Raw genomic sequence first — 22,989 nt, forward strand, 5'->3', positions numbered from 1 at the left:
TTAGCGCAAATGTGGTATAACTAACAGCAGCAAAGATATGTAACAGATGACATCGTAAATGAGGTTACTCCTCAGGCAATGTTACTGTTTTGTCACTGGGTCGAAAACTTGTATAGCCAATGAAATTAAGCGTAGTCGGTAGCTCCACATGTTAATAATATTGTTTAATAGGAAATTTTTAAGTGCATGTCTTTCTAGATATCCCAACATTTTTTACTAAAGCTGGATTGCTTCAAAATAATGTGTTTAAGTAAGAGGTGAAAAAAATACAAATAATGATACTCAAAACAAAAAAAAATCTATTAAGTAAATTTTGCATTCAACTGCACATTAATTTGCGTTCCTCGATATGTAATATTCACTAGTTATTATGGATTACTTTCTATGTAATTATGTGAAATTATTGTTTTTCATCTCAAGCGAGGAAGAAGAATTTCAGAAACTCCGTTTTCTTTTTAGTTTTTTGCCAAAAAAAAAAAAAAACAAAACATATGTACCAATGTGCACCTGACAGTTTGTGAGCGATATTTTTAACTTTTATATTCGATTTAAAACATTTTACTACAAGTATCATGGCACATAAGCCTCTATCCATTCAGTTTAGACAATATTGCTTTAATCTAAAAATATAATCCTTGTAGAATGTAGGCCAATCATGTGGCTGCCAATCCTGTTTCCCCAACCCACTAAAATATCTTGTATCATAAGCGTTGGAAGAACATTTTAAACTTTTTTATCTGTCTATCCTAAATCTTTCTTTTTAATTTATAAAAACATATTTTAAGTTCTGTATTTGAAGCAGAGCTCCGTTAAATATCACTGTTGTTTTAAATTAACTCCGTAGCTATAAATGGATTATAAATATGTAGATATTCTTTCAAAAAAATCGCATGACTTCTATACACATGCTTTCGTATATTTGAAAAATTTCAACAGATTTACTGTAACATTCATTGTTACTTACACATCTGGTGTAGTTGTCCCTCGGTGGGATAGTGATAAGTTTACCGACTTAAACCAGTAAAATCTGATGTTCGATTCCCTGATAAGAAAGTTTCCAAATTGAAAATTTAAAGATTACGTCAATCAAAACACGACGCCATCAGTGTATCCTTGGTCACATTTAAAACTGTATTACTCACAATTAAGCCCAGCATGCCCAGGTGGGTTACCGCGTTTGACTCGTAATCTGAGGGTCGCGGGTTCGAATCCACGTTGCACTAAACATGCTCGCCCTTTCAGCCATGGAGGCGTTATAATGTGACGGTCAATCCTACTATTTGTTGGTTAAAGAATAGCCAAAGAGTTAGCGGTGGGTAGTGAAGACTAGCTGCCTTCCCTCTAGTCTTACACTGCTAAATTAAGGACGGCTTGCGCAGGTAGCCCTTAAGTAGCTTTGCGCGAAATTCAAAAACAAACAAACTCGCAATTATGAAGAATAAGCAACAGATGTTTAATTTATAATACATCATGTGTTGAGCTCGTAGTCACAAGAAAACATTGGAGAAAGATAATGGTATGATACGGGAAGCTAGAACTTTGTGAATGAAGTGTACTTATGTGTCCCATAATCTGGAATATTCCATGAAATTCGAAGTGTTTTTTTTTTTTCTTGTCTTGATATAATAAGTTGTATGTATCTAGTTATAGCTCTTTCTATATGAGGAACTGATAATCCAACTTGTCATTACCTGATATTGTTTCAAATCGAGCCATACTCACTTCTGAATGCCATATTTTGATGTGATAATCCAGTTAAGTCATCTGACGGGGTTTCAAAACGAACTATGATTCTCTTTTAAATGTCACATTTTGATATCATAATCCAGTTAAGTCATCTGACGGGGTTTCAGAACGAACTATGATTTTCTTCTAAATGTCACATTTTGATATCATAATCCAGTTAAGTCATCTGACGGGGTTTCAGAACGAACTATGATTCTCTTCTAAATGTCATATTTTGATATCGTAATCCAGTTAAGTCATCTGACGGGGTTTCAGAACGAACTATGATTCTCTTCTAAATGTCATATTTTGATATCATAATCCAGTTAAGTCATCTGACGGGGTTTCAGAACGAACTATGATTCTTTTCTAAATGTCATATTTTGATGTCATAATCCAGTTAAGTCATCTGACGGGGTTTCAGAACGAACTATGATTCTTTTCTAAATGTCATATTTTGATGTCATAATCCAGTTAAGTCATCTGACGGGGTTTCAGAACGAACTATGATTCTCTTCTAAATGTCATATTTTGATGTCATAATCCAGTTAAGTCATCTGACGGGGTTTCAGAACGAACTATGATTCTCTTCTAAATGTCATATTTTGATATCATAATCCAGTTAAGTCATCTGACGGGGTTTCAGAACGAACTATGATTCTCTTCTAAATGTCATATTTTGATATCATAATCCAGTTAAGTCATCTGACGGGGTTTCAGAACGAACTATGATTTTCTTCTAAATGTCACATTTTGATATCATAATCCAGTTAAGTCATCTGACGGGGTTTCAGAACGAACTATGATTCTCTTCTAAATGTCATATTTTGATATCGTAATCCAGTTAAGTCATCTGACGGGGTTTCAGAACGAACTATGATTCTCTTCTAAATGTCATATTTTGATGTCATAATCCAGTTAAGTCATCTGACGGGGTTTCAGAACGAACTATGATTCTCTTCTAAATGTCATATTTTGATGTGATAATCCAGTTAAGTCATCTGACGGGGTTTCAGAACGAACTATGATTCTCTTCTAAATGTCATATTTTGATATCATAATCCAGTTAAGTCATCTGACGGGGTTTCAGAACGAACTATGATTCTCTTCTAAATGTCATATTTTGATATCATAATCCAGTTAAGTCATCTGACGGGGTTTCAGAACGAACTATGATTCTCTTTTAAATGTCACATTTTGATATCATAATCCAGTTAAGTCATCTGACGGGGTTTCAAAACGAACTATGATTCTCTTTTAAATGTCACATTTTGATATCATAATCCAGTTAAGTCATCTGACGGGGTTTCAAAACGAACTATGATTCTCTTTTAAATGTCACATTTTGATATCATAATCCAGTTAAGTCATCTGACGGGGTTTCAGAACGAACTATGATTTTCTTCTAAATGTCACATTTTGATATCATAATCCAGTTAAGTCATCTGACGGGGTTTCAGAACGAACTATGATTCTCTTCTAAATGTCACATTTTGATATCATAATCCAGTTAAGTTATCTGACGGGGTTTCAGAACGAACTATGATTCTCTTTTAAATGTCACATTTTGATATCATAATCCAGTTAAGTCATCTGACGGGGTTTCAGAACGAACTATGATTCTCTTTTAAATGTCATATTTTGATATCATAATCCAGTTAAGTCATCTGACGGGGTTTCAGAACGAACTATGATTCTCTTTTAAATGTCATATTTTGATATCATAATCCAGTTAAGTCATCTGACGGGGTTTCAGAACGAACTATGATTCTCTTTTAAATGTCATATTTTGATATCGTAATCCAGTTAAGTCATCTGACGGGGTTTCAGAACGAACTATGATTCTCTTCTGAATGTCATATTTTGATATCGTAATCCAGTTAAGTCATCTGACGGGGTTTCAGAACGAACTATGATTCTCTTCTAAATGTCATATTTTGATATCGTAATCCAGTTAAGTCATCTGACGGGGTTTCAGAACGAACTATGATTCTCTTCTAAATGTCATATTTTGATATCATAATCCAGTTAAGTCATCTGACGGGGTTTCAGAACGAACTATGATTCTCTTCTAAATGTCATATTTTGATGTGATAATCCAGTTAAGTCATCTGACGGGGTTTCAGAACGAACTATGATTCTCTTCTAAATGTCATATTTTGATATCATAATCCAGTTAAGTCATCTGACGGGGTTTCAGAACGAACTATGATTCTCTTCTAAATGTCATATTTTGATATCATAATCCAGTTAAGTCATCTGACGGGGTTTCAGAACGAACTATGATTCTCTTCTAAATGTCATATTTTGATATCATAATCCAGTTAAGTCATCTGACGGGGTTTCAGAACGAACTATGATTCTCTTCTAAATGTCATATTTTGATATCATAATCCAGTTAAGTCATCTGACGGGGTTTCAGAACGAACTATGATTCTCTTCTAAATGTCATATTTTGATATCATAATCCAGTTAAGTCATCTGACGGGGTTTCAGAACGAACTATGATTCTCTTCTAAATGTCATATTTTGATATCATAATCCAATTAAGTCATCTGACGGGGTTTCAGTACGAACTATGATTCTCTTCTAAATGTCATATTTTGATATCATAATCCAGTTAAGTCATCTGACGGGGTTTCAGAACGAACTATGATTCTCTTCTAAATGTCATATTTTGATATCATAATCCAGTTAAGTTATCTGACGGGGTTTCAAAACGAACTATGATTCTCTTTTAAATGTCATATTTTGATATCATAATCCAGTTAAGTCATCTGACGGGGTTTCAGAACGAACTATGATTCTCTTCTAAATGTCATATTTTGATATCATAATCCAGTTAAGTTATCTGACGGGGTTTCAAAACGAACTATGATTCTCTTTTAAATGTCATATTTTGATATCATAATCCAGTTAAGTCATCTGACGGGGTTTCAGAACGAACTATGATTCTCTTCTAAATATCATATTTTGATATCATAATCCAGTTAAGTCATCTGACGGGGTTTCAGAACGAACTATGATTCTTTTCTAAATGTCATATTTTGATATCATAATCCAGTTAAGTCATCTGACGGGGTTTCAGAACGAACTATTATTCTCTTCTAAATGTCATATTTTGATATCATAATCCAGTTAAGTCATCTGACGGGGTTTCAGAACGAACTATGATTCTCTTCTAAATGTCATATTTTGATATTATAATCCAGTTAAGTCATCTGACGGGGTTTCAGAACGAACTATAATTTTCTTCTAAATGTCATATTTTGATATCATAATCCAGTTATCATATGATTTCAGATCTAGCTATACTCCACACCATATTTGCATGTTAATCATTTTAGAACACATTATACTCTTTAATGCACAGCAGGATATATGTTATGCAACAGACATTTCTATATCACGAAATAGTAGTAAAGAAAACCTGGAATTCAACACAGTTGATGTGATTATCCTATTTGTGCTGTTTGTTTATGTTTTGTGAACTGTTAACTGTCACGTAACTTCACACTTCTTTGGCTTATAAATAACGCCATGGTTGTGTTGTTGCTCCCTAAATCAAGAAATAGTATTGGTTAAAGGAAGAATGCCTGGCTTTACGCTGTAGCTAAAAAACACTATACGGAAGTTTTGGTTCGTATCTATACGACCAGTGTCAGGAGCTATTTACTGGTGGTGGTTTTGTGGTTCTTACACTTGCTTCTGCTGAGTGATTACAAGGGTGGGTCTGGGTCTGCCTTGGTTTTATCGTCGTGAAAGACTTGTATGTTCTACAGTAATTCCTGTACGCTGAATCCGAGACAGGTATCCATTTTCCCCATCATGTAGATTTATCACAAAACGTCACATGTATCTTTATGTAAGCAAATCATTTTAATTGAAATTGGGTCACATTTTGTTACGCTTACAATTTTGACAACCACTGACTATAGATGTCTGTACACCAATCGCGATTTGAGAGTGTTATCGATCGTTTTAGGTCCCACGAGAAACACACCGCTAGTATATAAACGATTAACAGGCCACGTGACTTGTCATTTCCGTATAGTATTTCTTTGTACGTGCACTTTGGCATTTGTTTTTCTTTTCAATAATATTTATTCATCGCCATTACAACAAGAGATGTGTAAATGACCCTAACATATTCTGTCTTATTTGTAGTAAATTTGTTTTAAATTTGCTCTAGGCAAATGTTTGTTTGTTTTTTTATACCTGATTTGTAAAAATAAATTATAGAAAAAAAATATTAATATTATTTTTGAAATATGCCTTGGTGTATTATGGGAAATCCGTTATTAAAACCAAAACAACTTTTATGGTGTTTAAATTCGTAGGCCTGATTTGTGCCATTGTTCTTGACCAGAAACTATTTTGCTAATAATATCAATAAAACAAATACAATGATGGTGTGCAAAATGTGTGTTTTGTTTTTCAATTATCACGACTTTGCTTAACACTCCTACGAAAAGTGGGGCCTAATAGGCCCCAGAGCAACTTGAAAGGTTATTAATATTAGGCTAATAATTTTGTATTTAATTGAAATTGCCATTTATATCCATTAATGAATGGATTAACGAGATTCCCGCTGTCCCTATCTACTATCTAGCGAAACCACAGCCAGGGGAACGAGCTTGGAGAAATCAGGACTAGAAACGTCTTTTCGTAGGAGTGTTAAAGAATTTGGTGTACACGCGTAAATGATAGGATAACATAGGATGTTTTTCACATACTCCTATTACGCATGGTATTACTACACGGCTTAATAGTGAGGCATGTTTGGTGGTTAAGAGATACATTGCTTTCCACCACAGTTGAATCCAAAATTGTTGTTTTCATTTTTTAAAACTATTCGATTTAACAGCAAACAGGAAGTGTCTTTATAATATTTTGAAGCTATGACTTGTTGTCAATGAGTTGTATTAGAGCTTTTGTCAACTATGTCATTTGTGAATTAGTCTCTGAATTATGTTTCAATAACCTGGGGAAAAAAAAAGCTTTCTGGTAGTGTTCCATATCTCAAAATTGTCGAACTGGGCGCAAATTCGTAATGTACCACAAAATATTGCACGCATTTTAAACTGTGAATGCGCGTTATAAGAGTAATAATCAATCTCTTAGTGTGGATGGTAGGTAGTAGGATGCTGTTGACTAATGTCTTCATTCTGGTCTGTAGTTTAAAAATTCTGGATGAGGACAGACAGCCATAGTGGCTTTACAAAATATACAAAATACAGATTCGATAATTTACGGCCATTACAACATAAACTGATTGTTGTCAGTTTTAACAGCAGGGAAAGTATAGATACTGATAGCTGTTAACAAATAATTTAGTTTTTGCTTGTAATGTTTAACCGTCAAGAAAACAGGGCAATATGTTTGAACATTAAATTAATTGAACAGGTAACTTTTGTTAATTCGGGTTTGATTACAACTTCTGTTAGTAATGAATAAACATCAAAAACAGTTGTACACATGACTATAAGATTATCTTTAATGCTTCTCGTTCATTTAAACCTTATAATTAAACTCAGTTTGAACCTTGCAACCAGTGTATTTGACCTTTAGTTTCCAAGACTAGGGTTTGATGTTGCACATCAGTGCAAAGTCCTTTTGTCGTGACGTACTGCAATCCATTGTTCCCGATATCACAAACCAGGCGAGTAACACGTCATTTTCTAACACTTGCAACTGTAAAACATAACTTGCACAGCATTGTTCAAAATAATAACTAATTCACTGAGTAATAATACAGTATATAAATTACGTTAATCCATACTATGCTTCTACAAGGCCACCGAAAGATTTAATGGTCTCAGGGGAGGATTAATAAGTACTTCCCCCCTTACCCACCTCCTAAATAATGGCAAAGTAAGTCGCCACTACAGCACCGAAGTAATCCGTCTTTGTAGTACACTCATCAGTTAATTAAGAAAGACCATTATGACGTGTGAACATTGCGATCACTTGATAATCGTGCGAAAGGGTAGTTTTAGTAATAATAAAAATACAGGACTATTATTATTAAAATAATTTTAAATAAGTAAATCTGAAATTAACCTAACAACCAAACAGATGTAAAACTGCGATAGAAGGGAATGTAACTGAATATGGATACTGTTTTCCAGTGTCACCGAATATTGATTGCTTTTGAGAATAGTATGTAACAGCCTTTTCCAACGTAAAATATTCATATACTTAGATAATAAAAATGTGTTTATCGAAGATTTCGAATTTCCATAACGGCGATGTACTTGTAGTTGATTTGATAGCTGTGGACCATCCAGATGGAGATCAACAACAACTCGTGATAAGCAGAAAAGTGTGGAGTCTTCTCACGTGTGTAAACCTACGAACACAAAGGATGGTCATAAAACTTGTTTATATGGCCCAGGAAGTACTATATATCATAAGGATCTCCAACTGGAAAAGAGGCTGACAGAGTTTGATTTCACGCAGGTCGAACTTCCAGTCATTAACCAAATATCTCAAGTATTTAGAGAATGAACGAATATTCCTGCTAATAATACATTCTAACGAATTGTTTACTGACTGTAGAATGTGTCGTATGGCTTAAATCCAAAGAAGTAAAATACGTTATTGTAGGAAGCTGAAGTGAAGTACAAGATATTGTATTGCTACAAAGTAGCACGGATATATAATGTTTATAGCAACCCATTAAACACCAGTGTTTTTAATATTGGCAATATAATTTGTAAATTTGCAGTATCTTTAATAAACAGTATATTATTATACTGATATGTTTGTATTATTTGCATATTATTTTATATTTTGTTTTACTTTTTGGGATATATTTGTTTTTCGCCTTTGATAATGAAAAATAAACCAGGAAAAAATTAAAAAAAACAAAAGGCTAACCAATTGACAGGAGGAAATTTGTCTTTAAATATCATTGTATTTTCCATAACTTAATGACCCGACATGGCCAGGTGGCTAAGGCACTCAACTCGTAATCCTATCGTCGCGGGTTCGAATCCCCGTCACACCAAACATGCTCGTCCTTTCAGCCGTGGGGGTGTTATAAAGTGAGGGTCAATCCTACTATTCATTGGTAAAAGAGTGGTCCAAAAGTTTGCGGTGGGTGGTGATGGCTAACTGCTTTCCCTGTAGTCTTACTGCTAAATTAAGGATGGCTAGCGCAGATAGCCCTCGAGAAGCTTTGCGCGAAATTCAAAACAAACCATAACTTAAAGTGTTTTTTTTTCTGGGGGGGGGGGGGGGGAGAGAAGCGCTTAACCGTGTTTGAGTGTTTTGTTCAAATAGTGTGACGTAAATAAGCCAGACTTTTATATGTATATACAAACCTCAGTCTTAACCGTTAAATTCATCTGTGTGTTTTATGCCAGTTGCTTACGTATGTGAGGTCAACAACGCATACACGAAATTAAGTGTGTGAGTTAGAAGTTAAATTTTCAGGGCTTTTCTGCGTTAAAGTGATTATGGTGTGAAAGTTCACAGGACAAGCGGTCCCAAATCTGCCAGATTGTCTTGGGCAATGGTGGAACGTAGGTAATTTCTAATCATTTTCAACTTGCTTAAATAATTATTCTGCGACGGTAACTTGGATTATGCAGAAAATACAAAGAGTTACACATTAATTTAGAGGAAGTGCTTGATTTATACTAAGCCACTGGTTAAAAGCAAGCTCGGTAATTAATTCACTCGACGTTTTTTATGACCACTCAAAGGCTCCATTGGGGTCGTGAGCCCTGTTTTGTCGGATACATGCACAAGTACGCCAAAAACCTCATTTTATGGGCAGAGGACGGACGGCTCGGTGGTTATCATGCTGAACTGTGAACCTGTTGATCCAATGTTCACGTCCCCTTATCGCAAACAAAGAAAAAATCACTCTCTGCTCTTTAACACCGAGGGAGAATTATATCCTACTGTTTGGTCAAACAAACAAGAGTAATTCAAAGTTGATGGACGATACTGATGGCTGACCATTCTTCTAGTCTATCAGTTCAAAGTTAGGCACAGAATACTCCTTAAGTAGCTATGTGTTAATGTCCAAAAAACATATAATTTTGTATCGTGGGGAACATTCGACGTTACTAATAATCAATGTTGAGAATTTGGTTTTAAATAATCTAATATACATGTCAGATGCTAACATAAAACTCTTGAGTTTCTTTAAAATTTAGAAATATGTAAATAAAGATACATCTCCGTTCTTCGTAGGATCGACACGATCATCTTGGAGGTAAATCTTTTATGTTCATTTTTTTTTCTGCCTGAGAACACCGAAGTAGCCCTACTATTTGTGTGGAAACGATTAGTTCTGTGCCCCAATGACAATGATTGATGACTTTGTAAAACCTTCAATTTTTTTTTCAAAACAAGTATGATTTAAACTACAATAAATCGACCTGCTACGAACTTTGGGCACGTATGCAAATCGTGGCAGGCCTTTTCATGAAAAAAAAATTGGAACAAAAATGATTAATTTCTTTCTTACAATATAGTGTAGAAAATTGTTCACGTAGCCTCTGGTAGATTTTTCATTAAACTGTATCCAAACTGAGGAGTCGCTGTTTACCACTCCGTACGCTTTCATTCGTTATATGAAAGCATTATAAGAATATCCATGTGATTTTGTTTAGTTGTAATTTATTTTTGTTTAGAGCTTTTAAGCCACTATTTATTATAACCACCATCTTATTTCAGCATTTGATAAAGTATTTTTTGTTCGATCTAAACTTGTAAAAAAATTTTGTCCGTGAACTATTCCGTTGTCTTTGTACCAATATTAACCAGATTTGGTAAGATGATACATTGGATCAAGGAGCATGCCATAGGGTGATTATTATACCGCCCCACCCACCTTGGGCCATGCCCACAGTAAAAATGTGTTTTAGCTAATAACTCCACAGTTTTTGACTACTTTTAATAACTATAAATGTTTCGGGTTTCTCTTGAGTTTTTCTTGGAAATTTTAAAGTTTTTTTTTTCTTATTTAAAATGTCAAACATATTCACATTTTTGCCAGGAAAACTGGCAACCAAAGCACAAGATCAAACCCTTAAAGTGGCAGGAATATACTTGAAAACCCATTACTTTTTACATGGTAAGTTTTATCTTGGGGTTTCAAGTGTAAGATCACCAAGAAATCACTTTATTCTGGCCGAGGAAGAAGGGAGAGCTTCTAATGTGGTCCATTAAGAATCACTAGGAGTACCAACAAGCATTTACGTTATTAGTTGAAGGCCTTATGTCCCTGGACATACGACGGGTGCCTCAGCCTGTTTATTATCTCCCAACAACACACAAAAAGTCGTACATCTGTAATAAATGTTCAGTGTAGTAAATGGTTTGTCTTCGAAATCACTTTTAATTTATTAACGACTGAATTATTATTGAATATCACATGATTTTCATGCATCCGACAACACTCACTGTGATTTCTTTGTGGTCAACTGTATTTTAATTTATTTTGGTGTAAAGTGTTTACGGGTACTTAATAGTTTATAATAAATTTCGTGTTTTATATACAAAGTATATAATTTCCAGTATTGGTGTTTCTTTTTCCTTTTATTTCTTTTTAAGTGACCTTTCCGATAAGCCTTAGAAACAGGAGCGATGTTTGGTTTTGTTTCCTAATGTGAATTCTAGGAAGGAAAAAGAGATTAGTCAAAGCTCTATTTATTGGACTCTAAGTCACAGATGGCTATAGTGGTGACAAATGTGGGGAAAATTATCGACTAACAACTAAAGCGTTGTTGCCCAGTTCAAATTGTGTACCCAAGCCAGTAGATGACATAGGTCTTTGTCGGGTAGAGGCAGCTGGAGGGGTGTTTGTTCTGTAGCCTCCTCACCGAGTAAATTTGGTTTGGAAGATGGGAGTTGTACAGTCTAGTGTCGGATAACTCAGGCGGTAATTTTATCATTTTATTCACGTGCTATAGTTATATATGATAATTTTCAGGTCCTGGGGAAGACGTATAAAATTACGGTAGGGCCAGGTTCCATATAATACATTCTTAACTTGAGACTCTGAGCATAGCATATGATTCTAAATTAGGTTTAAAAAGACGCAGGCGTTTAGGAAGAGTAAAGGTTTAGAACATCATTAGAAATAATAATTAATACTCCGATAAGAACAAGCTACTTAAAAATCGATATGAATCCTTTAAGAAGTATAACTAATGAAATAAGCTGTTGTTACCTACATAGATTAGAATGTATTGTTTCATCAGTTGGGCTAATAATTTGTTAAGAACTAAGAGCTACCTTTCATTTTCAGTTGAGAATTAGAAGTGAGAATAAAATAGTTCATCCATTGTAACATATTTTAGAGTCCACATAAAACAGGAAAATGCGAAAGTTCATTTGGTTTTAACGTCATTTCTGGTAAAGGTAAATATTGTTGCTTGTCTGTTCCAATGCGTAGAATATTCTGAAATGTGTAGTGAATCCAAACATCGTAACTAAAAATAAATACGATAAAATGAAAAGACAGGTGTTTATATATATATTTTCCCCTGAACAACTTTCAGACATGTGGATGCGATGACAACGGATCATTTTATTTTAACTGTGAAACATATTCGCTTGTCTGAAAACATAAACAGCTACAAGTTTCTCTTGTTTACGAATTAACTTAATTAGCTACTTCAGTTAAAATACTTAGAACTTTTCGTACCTATTACTTTAAATAAATGTGGCATCTTGTATTCTGTGAAGTTGTTTGTACTTCACTCGTTGAACTTCAGAGTTTAAGATGAAGCCCATAATCCCACTGGCTTTTTTAGCACATTTTAATAAAATATTTTTGCGTCAAATTTCTTGTGTGCCTTTTCTTTGCCTCCATTGGTTACAGAGGCTGTAGTAATGGTTGATTTACAGACACAATCCAAACAAAAATACCAGCAATGCTAAAATTCATCCGTTTAATTACTGCTGAACTATTTATGTGCGTCTTACATATAAACTTTCACTCAATTGTTATGGTCAATTCCTTACGCTGAGTATTGTAACAGGTAAAAAAAAAAAATTACTCGATATGAAGCAACATGTGGAGACTACCGATGATTAACGGTATATGTATACTTTTTAAAATCGCCAATTTAAGAATAAAGTTAAAGCCCACAAATTTACTTTTGCATAGAGCCAGGCGTTCATTAGTGGCTAAGTGGTCGAAGTTTTGTTTGAAGGGTCCGAGAATCGAGACGTGATGCCACTGAAAATGTTTCCCACTTTCAGCGCTGAGCACATCATAAAACTGTTTTTGTGTGTGTTTTTTCTTATAGCAAAAGCCACATCGGACTATGTGCTGAGCCCTATAAAACTGGCTTATTCAGTTTACAGAGCTGGATAAAGCCGTTATGTTAGCAGTTGCTGCTATCTGGCTACCTTTCTTCGGGCTAATAGTTTAAAATTCTGAAGGAATAGATCTGAATTCTTAGTATCTCTGACTGTACGGCTCACGTGCGCATAAGATTTTTTTTAGGTTGAAATTTTCAGTTCCGACTGTCGTATCTCATATACTTAAAATATGATTAAACGTTATATATATATATATATATGCTGCTTATTTGAAGTTAATATTATGAGAACAAAAAGATTTAACTCGCTGTCATTGGAAGGTGACATAAACGACACAAAAGCTATAACGTTTTAGTAATTAAATACGCTGAAGTTATTTATTTTGTAATTTACTTAGGCACATTATATAAAGTTAACATGTTTATACGAGAAAATAAGGTTACCAGCTTAACAACTCAAGAAACCCGCTCTTTATTTGATTATTTATAACAGTATTATTTTAAAATACGCTAATCTTTTGTACTGAAGTAACATTATTTCAAGAATGTGACAACTGAAGTGACGATTTATAATTATCATACTGCTTTCTCTAGTTCACATCTTTGTTCTGTTGATCTCCCTGTTTTTGACCTTAAGTAACACTAGTATTTAGACGTTACACGCAATAATGTTTTGTCTATAAAAACAAGACAAGATGGATACCTTTTGTTAATAAGAGAAATTTTCTTCTTCTGCAGGTGTTAAGAAAAGCTGGATCGAGAATATAGTAGCTGACGATTATCTAAATAAGCATCTTCGAACGGAAGTAGTTACGAGCTAGCCTGTCCTCTCCTCATGACAACTAGAAATACAGCGATACTCATTTACATAAACAAACATTTTATTGAAATATCTTAAGAAAGAAAATTTTAAGAAGCGGTCTGAGACTGCCTGGATGTCGTCTTCATGCCTTTGGTTAATCCTAGGTCGACAAGTTGAAGAAGAAAACATATCGATTCTGACACGTGCACAAGCATACCTGACATATTCCTTTATCCCCAAGCAAGAGACTGTATAATTGACGTCGCGACAAGTGTGAGTGAAAGTGTAAAGAACCAACATTTGTCGTGAAACAAAGAAAGTGATGACGTAAATGGCTCTGCTCAGTATGCAATCCAATCGTTTATTTCGTTTCTGGTGGACATTGCTAGCATCTTTCTTAAGCTTATACGGTACGTTTGTATTAGCAGGTATAGATAGAACTTTGTATGACTCTCGGAAAATGCCATCCGGTTCTGTTTCGCATTCAGAATTAATAAATTTCGAAGGAAGCGGTGTTCAAGAATATAATGATAATAGAGAGGATGCTTCAACCTCATCAGAATCTTTCCTTGATTCTTGGAATATGGAAAGACTTGAACGAGCACTGGCTACGATACTTGCTAAGTTCTCCTCCACCGACTCAGCTTCAAAAGAAACAAAAGAGCATGATGTTGGTTCTTCCTTTATTAACCTCGGAAATGAAGGCTTTATAGAAAACGAGACCAGTCGTGTTGTAGTATCTTTAGAGCCCCTAACACAGGAACCAACTGCAGAAAGTAGGCTTACTTCCTTTGATCAACAAAACTTCTCGAAGTATAATGATGTGGGCTCATCTTCTGACGTTTACGACTTTTCTGAATCGTGGCCAGGGAGTGTTTCTGATTATCATATAAATAATAGTAGAACAACACATTATGTTACTACAGATATTCAAACTATTGATTCTAGTCACCAAAGCGACGACCACACGAAGATAACATATGAGAGTACTACAGTTCCAAACTTCATGAAAGAAGTTGCATTAACACCACATAATATCCATATGTCAACCTTGAGTTGGGAGGATCTGCTTAGTAGCTCCTCGTTCCAGCCGAGTACACCATCAGAAAATCTAACAACTTCTCATGAAAACTTGACAATCATCACAACTGTAAATGAATCAGATTCCGTGTTTCATGGAGTAAAAAATAATTATAATCTCGGTATGAAAACTCTAGATTCATCAACACAAATAACTCTAAACTCTAATACACTTTGGCCTAGTGGTCAGAGCTTTGAGAACAAAGAATCTACCGATCATATATTGCCACCAGTAACAAAAAGTATAACGCAAGCTACGACTTATCCAACTATAACATCCTCCATTTATACTTCAAGCAGTTTTGAAGATAGTACTCAAATTTCAGCAGCTGATGGTTCGCTATTTTTTTCACGTGATACTCACCTAGCCGACACTTCTACAGAAGTAATGCAGTTGCCACAACATGATGTAATTGAAACAAACAGCTCTTCTCCAGAACCAGAACATCCAGTTAACACTGTGAAGTCCATAAGTGATTCAGGTTCTTCAACTACAATGTTTTTAGAAAATGCCTTGAAGGTACTTTTACTACACACAACTAGCAGTGAGGAAGAAACTTCTGTTGAACCAAAAGAAACATTATCTTCATCCATTAATGAATATCATCTTGACTCATCTGCAACAACTGTGCAATATTCTCAGTTTGAGAAGGATGTTAAAAACAAATCGTTATATTCTGTAACTCCAAAAGTATTAGTTACAATGACTGAAAACCCGTATGTTGTTCACACAAAGCCGTCAGATGTAATATTTCTACCAACTTGGAAAAATAATCCTGTTTTGCACACAACGGAAACCCAGGTTAAAACTGAGACTGAAGAATCACCTCCACTGCATACCAAGCTATACGCGAAACCGAAATCGGATTTATCATTTCCCTTTCACAAAACATATCTATTGAAGAATACTGACGGAAGTCAAGCAAGTGAACCTGTAAAGATTTTACAGACTTCTACAGGTCCTTCCGATACAGAAAAAGCTGTTCAGTTGTTTAAGACGTCAACAGATTTTCCCAAACCTCGAGAAACAGAGCATCCAGCAGTACTGTGGGGAAAGCATACTTTATCACCTGATGAGAATACTGAACGTTCGTTATCTTCATCTTTGCCAAATATTGATAAGCAGCTAAATGACCCTCCTTATGGAGGTCCAAATATTCTTTTACCCAGTGTTATCGAAACATTCCAAAAGCCTAAGGTATTAAGAGAAGATACTCCAGAAGAGCCTGTGACAGAATCTCCAATACCATTTGCGGAACCAGGCCCACAGTGGAAGAAAGCAAAAACTACTTGGGGTTTAGCCTGGGATGTTCATGTTTACATGATGGGATCATTGTTTACACTTCTGGCCGTTTACTCATTTGTGAGTGTGTTAAGATTAAAGACATTTGTGAGACTACTTAGTCGCGGATACTTTATGAGTTTGAATATCATGATGTTCTTTATGGGTGTTTCGAGAGCAGTGTACTTGCTTTACGATCCTTATAATTTACAAGGAAAATATCCAGCTGTGTTAGCTTATTTTGTTTTTAATAGTGGTTATCCTTTTTTAACCTCTGCGTTTTCAATTCTTTTCCTTGCTCTGCTCCAAGCAACAAAAGTAGAACTATTATCTCCAAAAATTCAGAAACCAAGCGTATTAGCTGGGATTATTATATTTCATTTTTCATTTTCGTTGACAACTGATATCCTCGTTGGTTCATTTGTAAAGGCTGGTATTCTTCTTTTTGTTTGCCAAGTGATGTTTTGCATGTGGTCTTTATTTCTTTCTGTTGGTTACTTTCATATATTCAGCAAGCTATATAGAGCAGCGTTAAGAAAACAAAGTGAAATGATACGAGTCACATTTACAAAGCTACACATTGATGGTGCCAAACTTCCGAAGAAATTGCCCAGACCGACGTTAGGCTTAGCTGTAAAAGTTACTTTTGTAACGGCTATATTTGGCCTTATGATGACAGCTTTACAGCTTTATGGCATTATCCGCGTGTACGGTGTGTTTGTAAAAAATAAACCAGAACCCTGGCCATGGTGGGCCTACCAGCTTGGATGCCGTATTTTAGAATTAGCAATGTGCCTCACAATGTCTTTCATCGCAACTCAACCCATGAGGCATTTCGAATCTAGTGATGGTAAGTGCTGTAATCTTCTATTGTGGTTTCCCTGTAACGTGTTTATTGGATGTTGTTGTAAAGGTGAAGAGATGGATTACGAAGCGTATTCCTATTATTATGCTAATTATCAAGGGATCAGAAATGGTGCTTTTAACAACGCCTCTTTTGATGACCCTAGAAGATGGGAGCAAGGCAATTCTTTGCCAATAATTCGGACTTTTTCAGTGGAAAATGACGACACTGTTCCGTTAAAAAGTTTACCAAACAGATCACGTCCCAATGAAAATAGAACTAATCCTAGCGAAATATGTCTTCTGACTTCTCAAAAACCTAATCATATCAGTTGTTCAACTAATGATGATATAAGTAACTCGCTGAAGACTGTTGTTCCTCTAGGAACAATGTCATCTGCCTCAGACAGCAGACTGGTGGGTGATAAACCTCCTTCAATGTTATATAAAGAAAAAGGTATTATACGGTTCCGCAGAGAGGGAGATCCAGAACAACCGATGGAACTTACTGATCAGGAAGATGGATCTATTGAGGATCTCAGTAATGAGGACAACGAGTCAACCAAAGCATATGCTGGATCCAGTGTTCACACATTATTCGTTGACAATGCTGAATCAGCACCACTGTCACCTTTCTTTCAGTCAGGATGTCACCCACGTTTTAAACGGATGAGCCGGTGTAGTTTGGAGACAACAGACAACAGTGTGAATCTGTCATCAGAGCGACTTAGTAACATGGCATCCAGAAATGGCCTATCAGGTAGTGCTTTAGACATTCACCTGCGGAAATACGGAAGTACTTGCAGTTCTGAAAGCGCTGCCAATAGTTTTGACGTTACTTTTTTCTTGAATCCTTCTTCTGAAGAACAGAATAAAACTGAACACGTAGTGGATGAAAATAATGAGAAGAAAGGTAGAGTTAATGGGTATGATGTGATGCTGCGTAGTTTTTCTCCCCTTGCTGAACGCATCCATCAACACCAGGAGTTACCGCTTACTTTGAATCTCACCAGCAGGAAGGGTTATCGAGCAGTTCAAGTTAATGTTGCATGTGGAACCGACGACATAACTCCAGATTCTGCTGTTTATTTGGATCTCCAACTTTCTCAAAATAATAATTGTGAACAAGAAAGTGCAGCTCCTGTTGCAGTTTCAAACGTTAAACGAGCGCCATTTAGTCATTCCATGAACGATTTGACCAAATCAACCGCTAACAGTCCAACTTCCGAAACCAACTCAAAATGTAAGCGAAGTTCAAGAGGTTTCTTGAACAAACTAAAGGGCTCTACATTTTCCCTGAACACTAATATGAATGGATACGAACCCTTAGAATCTGATGAGTGCTCTCCACGAAGGCGTATGTCATCGAAAGGAAGTCGTCAAGAAGGAAAAATTAGAAGAGTTTCTAGTGACAGGAGACATTTTACGACTAGTGAATGCTATTATGGAACTAATGTTGAATATAAAGATGAAGGTAGCTTCGGAGAACTGCACCATGTCGACAGTGGATTGTTGAGAGATTCTCCTGATGTAATTCTTCAAATAGATGAAGCTGCTCAAACTGATCCTCTTGAAGTTCAAGAAGGAATCATGACGATCTGCAGTGAGATCGGGCGACTTGGAGGAAATCGGGAAATTCTGAGTCCAGGCGTTATGTATTTAACTGATTAATGTGATCACGTGTTTGTAAATATGTCACAAAATCATCATTACCTCCGAATTGAGTTTGTGTAAACTTATTGTATATAAGGAACGTGAAAAAATAATGATAACTGTAGTCTCTAAAAGTTTGCACCATGGATTCTGTTTTATAGTTAAGTTTCTGTGAATATAACTGCCAAACTGTCACTTTTAAGTTCATTATGAAATCGAGCAGTTGGGAGAATAATAACTTTACAATTTATATATATACTTACATAATACATAATATTACTTCCTTTAATTATTTATCAACCAATTAAACTGAATCAGAGTGAAATAGTGACTTGAGAAGTGTTAGGGTTAATCGAAAGACCAGTGTGGCTCGCACTCAATATAATTACAACTTGATTGGAAACCCTGTTGTCTTAGTTTATTTTTAATCTTGATTTTAAAGTAAAGTCATGAAAAAACTTGAGGATAGATATTTCAAAAGTATATTTTCTGGTTCACTATTTTATGTTTTAAAAATAACATAACTGAAATATATATATATATATATATAAGATGTTGTTACGGCCCTCCCTTTGAAGTGATATTGATGTAATTCCAATTTGCATGTTTTTACATATGTATGGAAAATGTTTACTGACGTAGACAAGTCACTTTTCTTTTACGTTGAACATCAATGATTTTGTCACAGTGATTTATTTTGTACTTATAACTCAATTCTTTCTCTGTATATTTATATTTATGAATGTACTTAATTGTAGACAAGACATTGTTTTTATGTCGTAAATAGTGAAGATGGCATTTTATCGTTTCCTTATGATTTTTATAGTGCATAGTACACTATATTCGGCTTACATAATCTCTTGAAACAAAAGTAGAGTACGTCTTAAACTGGAAACGGGTAAGTTAAAGCAATCTAAGGTGTGTACACCTAACTGCAGACTTGTAAAAACTCAATGTTCGAACGTGGCGCTAGAAACCTAAGATTTTAGTGATTGAGTCGAAAAACAACAACTTTATAAAAGAAATTACAAACTTGTTTATCAGTCCTTTATTTATTTGAGTTTTTTTTGCCATTTTTTTTACCACACGTAACATTCAAAGGTTACTTCTATTTATAAAAGCCCAATATTATGAATTACAAAAAGGCGCATTTACTGAAATGTGTATTAGATTGTTAAAGTAACTTGTCGTAAGCACTAGAATTATTTTCACATAATTATCTCTTAGACTCTAATCTTAGTCCAACCTTTAAGTTAAACGTTACTGTCGCGAATGGGTAGCAACATAAAACTGTCAACAAACAAACATTAGCGCCAAAGTTTTTATTGTATCTCACAATAATACTAAAACAGTTATGGGTATTGTGTTTACAACTTGTATGTTAATATTCACGTGCCAGTCAGAACTAATGAACCACTCTTTATTGTATCTTATCTTTTAGCATGGTTAAAAAAAAAAAAAAAGTTACTAGGTGATTAATGTTTATTATCAATTTTTACCTGACAACCCTCCGATGGTTAATCGATATGCTTCAGGATTTTTAACTGTTAAAGTCCGAGACTTGATCTCCAAGGCGGGCGAAGCACACATTGCCCACCGTATAGAGTTATACTAAAAAGTTTGTTTGTGTCTTCGATCGGAATTACAGGGTGACAACAATTATTGAATATAGTTTTTAGTTGCAGTTTATACAAAATAGACATTTTTTTTTCTTGGACTTGCTATAGAGCTTAAACAAAAGACGTCGATCGTGAATTAAACAACTAAATTTATTAGCTAAGTTAATGTTCTTTAATAGTATTTGGAATCCTATCTCTCTTGGACATTCTAAAATATATTTATAATAGATGAAACTAAATGATTACAATGTGTGCTATGCATTTATAAGATGTGTATGAAAAAGTAAAATTCAAAAATAATGTGGGTTATCGTAATAAACTTCTGAAGCACAATTTATTAGTATTCCCACTTTTGGATTCTTAAAAATCCACCAATAATTCTGCATGTAGTCCGTTGAAAACTGCCAAATAAAACGTTTAGGTACAATATAACAAAATAGCAAATTGTATAACCATAAACATTATTCCACGTACGATAATTATTATTCTGCAACAGTTATCAAATTATTATAATAATAGTAATCTTTATTATTGTATAATAAATTATATTTACTAACTTTCAAAGTATTTTTGAAATAAGGATAAAAAATTGATCTTTTTATATAATGGATCGTCATATCGATAGCGTTAAATTATTAATAAACGGTTAAGATAACTACAGTTTGGTAACCAAAATGTGACTGACCGAACAGCATGAATTGAAAAATTTATTAAAAAATAATAATTTAGATTTATCAAAAAAGGGCTTCCTTTAAATGTTTTCCAGAGTTGCAAAACAAAATATGTAAAAAAAAATTAGAAATCGTCTTTAAATATTACGTTTGTTATAAAACAATCATTAATTATTTGTATATTTACCCAAATATCAGTTAAAGTTCAGTAATTTTTTATTTTTGCTTTTATATACAAATAATTTGTATTGTTTCCAATTTAACGTTTAATGAAGTCAGTTCTTTACACCAACTTTTATACCAGGCTTATTCCTCTTAAAACACAAAGCTAACGCAAGTGTAATCCATGTAATGATGTCTCTGACGTCCCGCTGTGCTATGGGGTTTCAGAGGACAGGAAGCAATATTTATTTAGTATTTAACTGAACGTTACTGTCTACAAGATTTATTATTTTGTTGTTTTTGGGTATTTTTAAACTGGTCTGGTTTAAAATGAAACAAGTAATACCAAGTCTCTCTTGATCAATAAGTACTGGTGGAAAGTACACTTTAGGCAACAAAATATCTCTTCAAAGAAGACTGATTTCTAGGTTAGCATATACTTATTGTCTTAGAATTCTGAAATATTGTAGTCTCCAGTCAAATTTGTCATCCAACAATGTGCATGTTTTGCCAGTATCGACTGGATTTTTAAATTATAACTAAAACTAATTTCCACTTCTCTTAAATTCTCATATAAGTGGAAGAAGCCTTCATACAAAACTAACAATAAAGGCTTACAAACACTTGATAGGCGTGGACAGCACGTATCGTAAGTGACAGTAGAATGATATCACAATTACCCTACCTCCCGTACTATTTCATGTAGATATTACTTGACTAGAAACGAGCTAATAATTATCGTGATATTAAAATACTTGAATACAAGAAAAACTTGTTTTCTTGAAAATATGGACTTTATTATAAGTCATTTAAAAATTAACCATTTTAACATCACCGGAACGTCGTACAGACGAAGAAATTAAAATACTGCTTAATACAGATATTCCTCTTCAGCACGAAATGACGCAGCGTAAGAATGAGTTGTATGCGTAAAGATGATGTAAGACTGACGATCACACAGCTTCACAAATAGTGCCACCTTTCGCAAAGTTTGCTGTTTACCAAAGAATAAAAGTATAGTCAAATCATTCATATTTCTTTCCATAAAATTAGTCAGTATATATTGTGAACTGAATCTCGAATAAAAGATCGAATTTTAACAGAGATTTTAAATTAAGACCTTAAAGAATAATCCACTATTATTTCTTGAAATATATAATTTTTACGCTGTACCAGGATTAACTTACTGTGTCTATACATTATTTATATAAATTCAAAGTGCTTGTAAGGCAGCAACTCCAGTGATGTGTGCCAATAACGTTTTGTGTTAGTTGTAGAATATAGAAATTACTATTTGGTCGTGAAATATGTTTCCATATAATATCATTCACTTTATTTAGAAAAGATAAAGTTAAATCTTTTTAGCATCAACATGTATATTTCGTTGGTCTGCGTAACCTTGTATACGTTTATTATTGTCAATGATGTACCAATCAATAAAACAGGTCATAAAATATTGTAGCGTAGAAATAAAACAAACGTCTAGTGAAAAATGTCTATTATCGTTGAAGATAATAAAAATAAGCACAGTCAAGTTGGGTGAAAAATATTTGTTTTGTGAACAAAACAATTTCAGTTATTTGTATAATCAGAAGACATTTATTTAAAATAGTTATAATGCATATGATCAATAAAGTTTCTCATAGTTTGCTGTGCAATTTGTTTGGGCCTCATTAATACTCTCAGAAAGAGAAGTGTGATAGGTTTAGCAAATACATCGAATCTTAAATAAAAAGAAACTTTTTTACCAATATTTTTTATAATTTATTAACTGTTACTTAGTTCAGTACAGGTTCGGCTTGAGCTTGCAAATTTTTAACGCTTATATCCCTCATTTCTTCTCGAGCTTCGATCCAGAATA

General features: G+C 34.3%; 1 protein-coding gene across 1 annotated transcript in view; it reads left to right on the forward strand.

Annotated features, from left to right (window-relative positions):
* LOC143226427 (uncharacterized) overlaps positions 1-22,786 on the forward strand; it is a 72,358-nt gene extending 49,572 nt beyond the window's left edge. Inside the window, exon 2 of the mRNA XM_076457367.1 lies at positions 13,755-22,786. Within this exon, the coding sequence (XP_076313482.1) occupies positions 14,150-18,694 (4,545 nt within the window). The 5' untranslated portion in view covers positions 13,755-14,149 and the 3' untranslated portion in view covers positions 18,695-22,786. The remainder of the gene's footprint in view (positions 1-13,754) is intronic.
* Positions 22,787-22,989: the final 203 nt, after the last annotated feature.

Source organism: Tachypleus tridentatus, chromosome 9, assembly GCF_004210375.1.
Source record: "Tachypleus tridentatus isolate NWPU-2018 chromosome 9, ASM421037v1, whole genome shotgun sequence".
NCBI classification, from domain to species: domain Eukaryota; kingdom Metazoa; phylum Arthropoda; class Merostomata; order Xiphosura; family Limulidae; genus Tachypleus; species Tachypleus tridentatus.